Source organism: Macrobrachium nipponense, chromosome 5 (assembly GCF_015104395.2).
Source record: "Macrobrachium nipponense isolate FS-2020 chromosome 5, ASM1510439v2, whole genome shotgun sequence".
Classification (NCBI taxonomy): domain Eukaryota; kingdom Metazoa; phylum Arthropoda; class Malacostraca; order Decapoda; family Palaemonidae; genus Macrobrachium; species Macrobrachium nipponense.
This window is the reverse complement of record NC_061107.1, coordinates 83,054,751-83,062,250: the sequence shown is the minus strand read 5'-3', so window position 1 is coordinate 83,062,250 and position 7,500 is coordinate 83,054,751. Positions and strand designations below refer to the sequence as shown.

Sequence of the window (7,500 nt, the reverse complement as noted above, 5' to 3'; positions counted from 1 at the left end):
GAGGACCTGGAGTTCCTCAAGACTCACACTCGTTATGATGAGACGATGATCAAGGAGTGGTACAAAGGATTCAGGGTAAGTGACGCGAGCAGTTTTTAACCCCCCACCCCCTCCCCCCCCCTCCCCCCTGCCCCTCCCACTCCCCCTGCCCCTCCTCCTCCCCCTACCCCGACCCCTCCCCTCCTCCCCCTGCCCCTCCCCCTTCTCTCCTGGCGACTTTGTACAATTCGGCGTCGTTCCAATTGCAGCGTTTGATTATAGGTTTTTAAAGGAGAGAACCCCTTTAATGTGCAGAAACTTGCAAAAGTTCTGCTGGACGGCATCAGGTAACCAAGAGGCAGTATGAGTCTGGGGGGGAATGCCGCCGCCACCCCCCCCCCCCCCCCTCCTATAATGAATGGCATTGGGCTGTGATGGAAAAAACAAATCCACAGTTATGTTGGGTACTACTATAACAGATTCCCGAAAGCTCTCCGTTTAGGTTTATTTTTAAATGTATCTGTACCCATGCATAACTGTGGATTGGGTTTTCTTCATTTCAAGACTCGTGTTATCACGAGTTTTTTTTTTTTTTTTTTTTTTTTTTTTTTTTTAAGCCGTGATATTATACAAACAGAAGTCGCTCTCAAGGGCTTATATATACTTGGCTAGATTTACAAAACATAAATTGATTCAGATGACAGCATAGGGCGGCACTACATTATATACATTAGAAATTATTCCTTAAAAGATTGCGCTATAAGATTGCAAAAAAAAAATAAATAAATAAATAAAAATTAGCTGTTTTATATGTAACTTACTCCTCAATGCTGGTCAGTCTCGCAAACAGAACGCTGTGACGTCTTTTCTTTTGTTAGGGTTACAGTATCCACAGTTGTATCTTCGTGTGTATAATGGTAATTATAATAGAAGATATATATACACAAGTATAATTTTGAAAACTTCGTTAGTGTTGGTATCACAGAACTCGATATATATGAGATTCTCAGGATAGCTGACTATAGTCTTGGATTGTTGAAATGTTAAATTGTTGATTTTATATTTTTTTTTAGATTTTCTTTTATTTGCCCTTCACATAATCAGCTAGACGCTTCCATGCCATTGACATTATGTTCTTTGAATTTACGTATTGATTATCGTTGTTAGATAATATGCATAATATTCCAACTCCCCTTCAATAAAGCCTATTTGATCGTATACTTGCTCTGACTGGCATAATAGTTAACTGAGATGATTATAGTAATTAAATTCCGTTTAGTTTCATTGATGATAATTTATTAATATTTTACTGAATTGTCCGGCAGTTTTCCCGTTTTTCTAATATCTTATCTCTTCTTTATGCATTTCCTCTCAAATGAATACCACATTCTTTGGCACCCGAATTTCAAGTCAATGGCCCATGCAGGCCTGTTACGAGTAGGGTTCATCTTCTGATTAATAATAATAATAATAATAATAATATTAATAATAATAATAATAATAATAATAATAATAATAATCGTAAACTAGAGGTATATAACTTGCAGTATATACAGATCTGACCTCCCACATTGCTTTCTGACCTAAGGGAGGAATTTTGAAATGAGAAGCATTGTCATGAAATTTAGGGTCCAGCCATTTTTGGGGCCGGGTCATTTGTTCGCCGGGCACATCGAAAGAACCACTTGCTATTTTTCTGGGGGCTAGCATTTTGCTATCGGCGCCTCGTGTTGTGTTGGCGTCCCGTGCCACTGTTTCATTAAGTGGAAACTGAAAATACCTCCTTTTTTTGTGGGGCGGCGGTTTGGTGGTGGTTTAGGTTCTCGTCATAAGATTAGCATCTGTTAGGTAAGCATGCTGTGGTGGATAGTGTCTCCAGGTAAAAGGCTTCAGTTTTTTTTTTTCTTCTTCTTTTTTTAAGGTTGGCTGAGCGCGTATACCTTTTCGGGTCAAATTAGTTTCTGTATTCATAATAAAATACACTGTATGGATTGAATAGTACTTCAAGGTTTACAGAGTTATTAAATGAATATTCCTGTATCCGCCATGTATGGTGTTATGCATTTTCACGTATAGTGAAGACGTAAAATGCTGAAGTGAGTGTGTTTTTTTCAGTTTTGGTGATACTGGTAAAAACTTGTTTGTATTTTACTATAGAGAAACGAGTAATGGTGGTTGAAACGTGTTTGCAGCCTTTTGCCATTGAGAAACGAGTAATGGTGACTAAAACGTGTTTTGCACTTGTTACTGGCAAAAGAATAATGTATATTGCAACGTGCTTGCACCTTGCTAACTGAGAAACGTGTAATGTTGGTTGAAGCGTATTTACGCATTAGAAAACAATGGCTGTTACATTTCTGCCGTAGAATCCTCTTTAAATGAATTGCTGTGTTAAAGTACTGGCAACCTGAAATAAATGTAATGCTGTTGAACGTAGTTCTTTGTTTTAATTGTGCGTGTGTGTGTAATTCTGTGTCGAAAAACAATACGCTCAGTTTCTATCCAGACCCCTCCTAGAGTTTTCGGCAATTTAATTGGTGACCCTTGTTAAATAATGATTCGAACCGACCAATTATTGTTTCACATTTTTAGTTTTCTGTAAGAGAAATCTATTTTACCAGTTTTGTCGTTCCGTCCGCACTGTTTTCTGTTAGCACTTTTTCTGTCCGCCCTCAGACCTTAAAAACTGCTGAGGTTAGAGGGCTGGAAATTAGTTTATTGATCATCCACCCTCCAATTATCAAACGTATCAAATTGCAGCCCACTAGCCATAGTAGTTTTTATTTTATTTAAAGTTCAAGTTAGCCATAATCGTGCGTCTGGCTGCGTTGTAGGATAGGCCACCACCGGGCCGTGGTTAAAGTTTCATGGGCCGCGGATCACACAGCATTATACCGAGACCACCGAAAGATAGACCTATTTTCGGTGGCCTTGATTATACCATGTACAGAAAATTCGATTGCGCCGAAGGAACTTCGACACATTTATTGATTGGTTTTTATTGGTCTCAAAGGAAACATCTCTTAAATGTAATTGACTAGTATTGAAAGAACAGGTTTTTATCTTAGTCCTTTTCACTAGCCTGTGTAGAGAGAGAGAGAGAGAGAGAGTGAAAAGAAAGATTGATAAAGAAGTGACTCTCTCTCTCTCTCTCTCTCTCTCTCTCTCTCTCTCTCTCTCTCTCTCTCTCTCTCGTCCCCCTATCTTCGCTTATTAGGATTATGAGATGAAATAGTAAAAGAAAGAATTCGACCCGGTCATTAATCTCCCTCTAATGAGGTTAGGTGGATTTTGCCGAATTTCGGAGGTTGATTATCACTTTTCCTTTCTCTCTCTCTCTCTCTCTCTCTCTCTCTCTCTCTTCTCTCTCTCTCTCTTTTTCCAAGTTTTTGGGAGTAAGTCTGCGAGGGAGCAAAGACGTATCTGTCCACAAATAATTGTAAAAGGGAATCAACAAATGATTCTCTCTCTCTCTCTCTCTCTCTCTCTCTCTCTCTCTCTCTCTCTCTCTCTCTCTCCACAGAGACGTTTCTGTGTGCATATATTGGTGAAAAGGAATAAACGGAAGATGATAAGATATTCTGAAGACTTCCTTAAAGAACTAAAAGACCTGGATGTTGTGTCTTTAAACCAAGTGATATTATTATTATTATTATTATTATTATTATTATTATTATATTATTATTTGCATAAAGCAATCCAAACGCACCCATATAATTGAATTCAAGTTCCCACTGAACAGGAAGCCCGTGTTTGAAAAGAGAGAGAGAAATTAAAATTTCTAATGTAAATCTTAAGATTTATGTGCAGTGATTAACTTGGCGGAAACCATAACGATGATCTGTTGTGAAATGGGAGATTAAATTGAAACGGAAAGAAAGGAAAAACGGATATGAGAGAGAGAGAGAGAGAGAGAGAGAAGAGAGAGAGAGAGAGAGAGAGAGAGAGAGAGAGGTGCGTTTGACTGCAAATCATTGGAACACTCGGCCATCCAGCTCATATGTTGAATACAGTTTTGATCATGCAAATTTCGTGAAAAATTTATATATAATCAACTTAATTTTAAAGCAATTGCCTAACTGTAATTCTCGATCTTGCCATAGTGGCTGTAGAAAGAAATGAAGGTAAATATATGCTACCTAACTAAATCATTTTAATCAATGCTCATTTCACCCTCGTAACAAAGGTATAGTTAATGCAGTGTACATTCAAACTGTCGACTTTTTGACCTGACTCCTAGGGTTTCTGTAGGGTGTCAGTAACGCTGTATTTTATAAGGCATTGCCATTATTATACCCCTAGCATGGAATCAACTTTGGTGCATAAATACCTAGAACATGGTTGTGCTGAATGCAGCAGTAGCGGAATTTATCAGTTAATGAAAACCGATATTGTAAGTTCGGGAGATCGAACCCATTTAAGTTCCGTGACACGGACTAGGCTAAGTTCGATTCTCTATATGAAACCGAGTTCTCTTCTTGGAAAAAAATTATGGTTTTGTATGAAAGATAGTTTTACGGGATAGGTACGATGATTATGTGTGTGTGTGTTTTTTTTATGCGGGGGTGGGGGGGAGCCGCTTATACACTTACATTTTCACCTATTTTTAATTTATTATTTTTAATAGAAGATTTCTTTGTGTATTTCCTGTAACCGTTTGTTACTTCTTTCTAATGAACAACAACAACAACATAATAATAATAATAATAAAATATAATAATAATAATAATAATAATAATAATAATAATAATAATAAATTCCTCTCTAATTGTTGTATATTCTCTAATTATATTCATGACTTTGCACCATGTTAAACTCTCAAAAATATGAATTTCTCTGTTTTGTTTAAACTGCAATTTCAAGATTCCTTTTGAAAATCTTTTTAATGGGAGGGGGGAAGGGGATCTGGTTTATGTGTTGATAATGCACAATTTAATTATAACCATCTGTCATTTCTTAGTATGAGTATGGTGCACTTTGATTATAACCGTCAGTCATTTCTTAGTGTGACTACGGTACACTTTGTTTGTAACCATCAGTCATTCCTTAGTGTGACTTTGGAGGGTACTACTTTTGGCTCCTCTGCAACAATTGACCCATTGCAACTTGGATGAACTGCAATTTAAACGTTTGTTGAAAGTGTGTGTTGCAAGTTTCATCTGCAAACCTCTTCCGTTTTAATGGCATAAGATGCTTCCGAGAGCACTGTCTCTCTCTCTCTCTCTCTCTCTCTCTCTCTCTCTCTCTCTTCCATTATCGTAATGAAAGGTAGTCGCATCTTACCTTGAATAGTGTTTGTGTGTGTGGACATGTCTGTTTGAGTGTGTATGTGTGTATAGAATCTTATAACATACCACGTAAAGCTAGATTACAGAGAGAGAGAGAGAGAGAGAGAGAGAGAGAGAGAGAGAGAGAGAGTTATGGTTTGGAATTCCCTTGGTATATGAAATACCTGCACGGCTGTCGGGTGGAGAAGCTATTTTTTGCTCTGCCAATAATCAATATTGTCGGCTGGTCTTTGTTATTTAATGAGAAATATTTGAAAAAAAGAAGAGAGAGAGAGAGAAAAAAAAAAAAGATATGTGGGCAGTGTGTAGGAAATATTGCTTTTTTTTTCTTTCTTTTTAAATATGGTTACTGCATGCTTCAATTTTTATTTACGTTTGGGGGGAGTTTTTATTTACGTTTCACACGATTGTTTAAATAAAAAAAAGGATACCACGCTCGTGCCATAAATTGTTTTATTCATGGTCTCGTATCTCAAATACGTATTTTGATTTTGTTTCTTGAAATTTATTTCACTGTGGAATGAGAACGATTTTATGGAAATCCATGAAATGCAAGTCAGAAGAATTTCCAGAATCCAGGAGACGAGAGTTAGATATGTAGTTGTATATGAGAATAACATTTGACACGTTTTTTTTTTTTTTTTTTTTTTTTTTTTTTTTTTTTTTTTTTTTTTTTTTTTTTTTTTTTTTTTTTTTTTTTTTTTTTTTTTGCTTATGATTTGTACTAAGCATGGACTTTTTTTTGGGACGCAGCATGTCTTGTAAGGAAGTCCATTGTCTGCATTTTGCCACTGATGACAATAGTTGGTCTCTGCTCAGTATTTGGATTGGTGACCACCACTGCATTCCAGACTAGGTTGTCGCGTAAGGTTTGGTGACTGCTTGATGGCAGGGTCAGTTGTTAGAAGCCTCCCAAGAACATGGGAGCTTAGGGCAGGGGTACTTAACAGGGGGTATCCATACCTCTTGGGAGTATGAAAACCACACGATGGGGGCATGGGACTGGGTCGTTCTCTGGATATCTGTATATATTTGATTTTAATGTGGCAATGTATACATGAGTACATTTTGTAAATAAATAACTATATATCGTTTTGATTTTCTTGTACGTTCTATTCCTAGCTATTCATACCTAAAGTATGTATTAAACTAAGTATATTACGTTTGAAAAAATTATTCATTAATTCTGGAGAATATTTTTTTGAAATGTTTGAAAATTGGAGAAAAGCAGTTACGTTTGGTATTAAGTAAGAAGTTATTAAGAGTACTTTTCATTTTATTTAAGTTAATGAAATTTGGAGAATTCTAATTACATTTAATGTATTAAGTAATTATGTTTAATTCTATTACAGCTTTTAGAATCAATGAAATCTGGAGAATTATAATTACATTTAATAAATTAAGTAATTTTGGAGAATTGTGTTAGTTTGAAAAATAATGAGATATGAAGAATAATAGTCATATTTAATAGAATTAAAAAATGTTGGGGGGGTTTACTGTTGTATTTTTTAACATTAAAGAACTTTATATACTACTGCTTACTTTGATAAAATGGTAATATATTTTCATTTTTAAATTCATGGAATTGCAGTATATTACTAAAACTTGATACGAATGAACCGTTCTTAGATATTATTACTATCGCAGTCTTGAAGATTATTTGCATTAAGTGAATACTGGTTACTTTGAATTAGAAATTGGTGTCATTTTATTCAGAACATTTACATTTTTCTAATTAATGAAAGTTGGAGATGGCTAGTTGCATTTCATAAAAATCTGAGTGATTTTTAGCCAGTACAGTTACCATTTTTTCCATTTCTTTTTTTAATTAAGGATTTTATTCGATACTGTACTGTACTGTACTTGTAACAGTTCTGTACTTTACTGTAATGTACTGTTTTGTACTTGACTGTATACTGGTACCATTAGGTGTTCTCAGTTCCTATCAAGACAGTAGTACAAGTCATGAACTCTAAAATCAACCGGCCATACTATTCCTCCATACCATTCACCTCCATATACATGGAGTTCTATGTATCTTCCCCATATGATCCAGAGAACATTAAAGCTGCTTTTTTTTATTTTTTTTATCAAAAGACGTTTGTGTCATTGGTTTAGTAGGTGAATGTTATAAATTATGAAGTCAGGGAATTCATAATCACTCACTCAGTCTCGGCGTGAGGTTGGTTTGATATGGGTAACCATGTCAGTCTGGTTCTCTGACCAGAATCGA

The 7,500-nt window shown here is 35.8% G+C and overlaps 2 protein-coding genes across 7 annotated transcripts in view; both read left to right on the top strand.

Moving 5' to 3' along the window:
- The window catches only part of LOC135215472 (neurocalcin homolog), a 736,775-nt gene that overhangs the window by 563,051 nt on the left and 166,224 nt on the right, over nucleotides 1–7,500 (top strand).
- The window catches only part of LOC135215470 (neuronal calcium sensor 2-like), a 558,746-nt gene that overhangs the window by 460,073 nt on the left and 91,173 nt on the right, over nucleotides 1–7,500 (top strand). For all 6 annotated transcript variants that reach the window (XM_064250212.1, XM_064250210.1, XM_064250211.1 and 3 more), the window contains one exon: nucleotides 1–75. This exon is cut by the window's left edge and continues 37 nt beyond it. In XM_064250212.1, coding sequence (XP_064106282.1) covers nucleotides 1–75 — 75 coding nt within the window. The remainder of the gene's footprint in view (nucleotides 76–7,500) is intronic.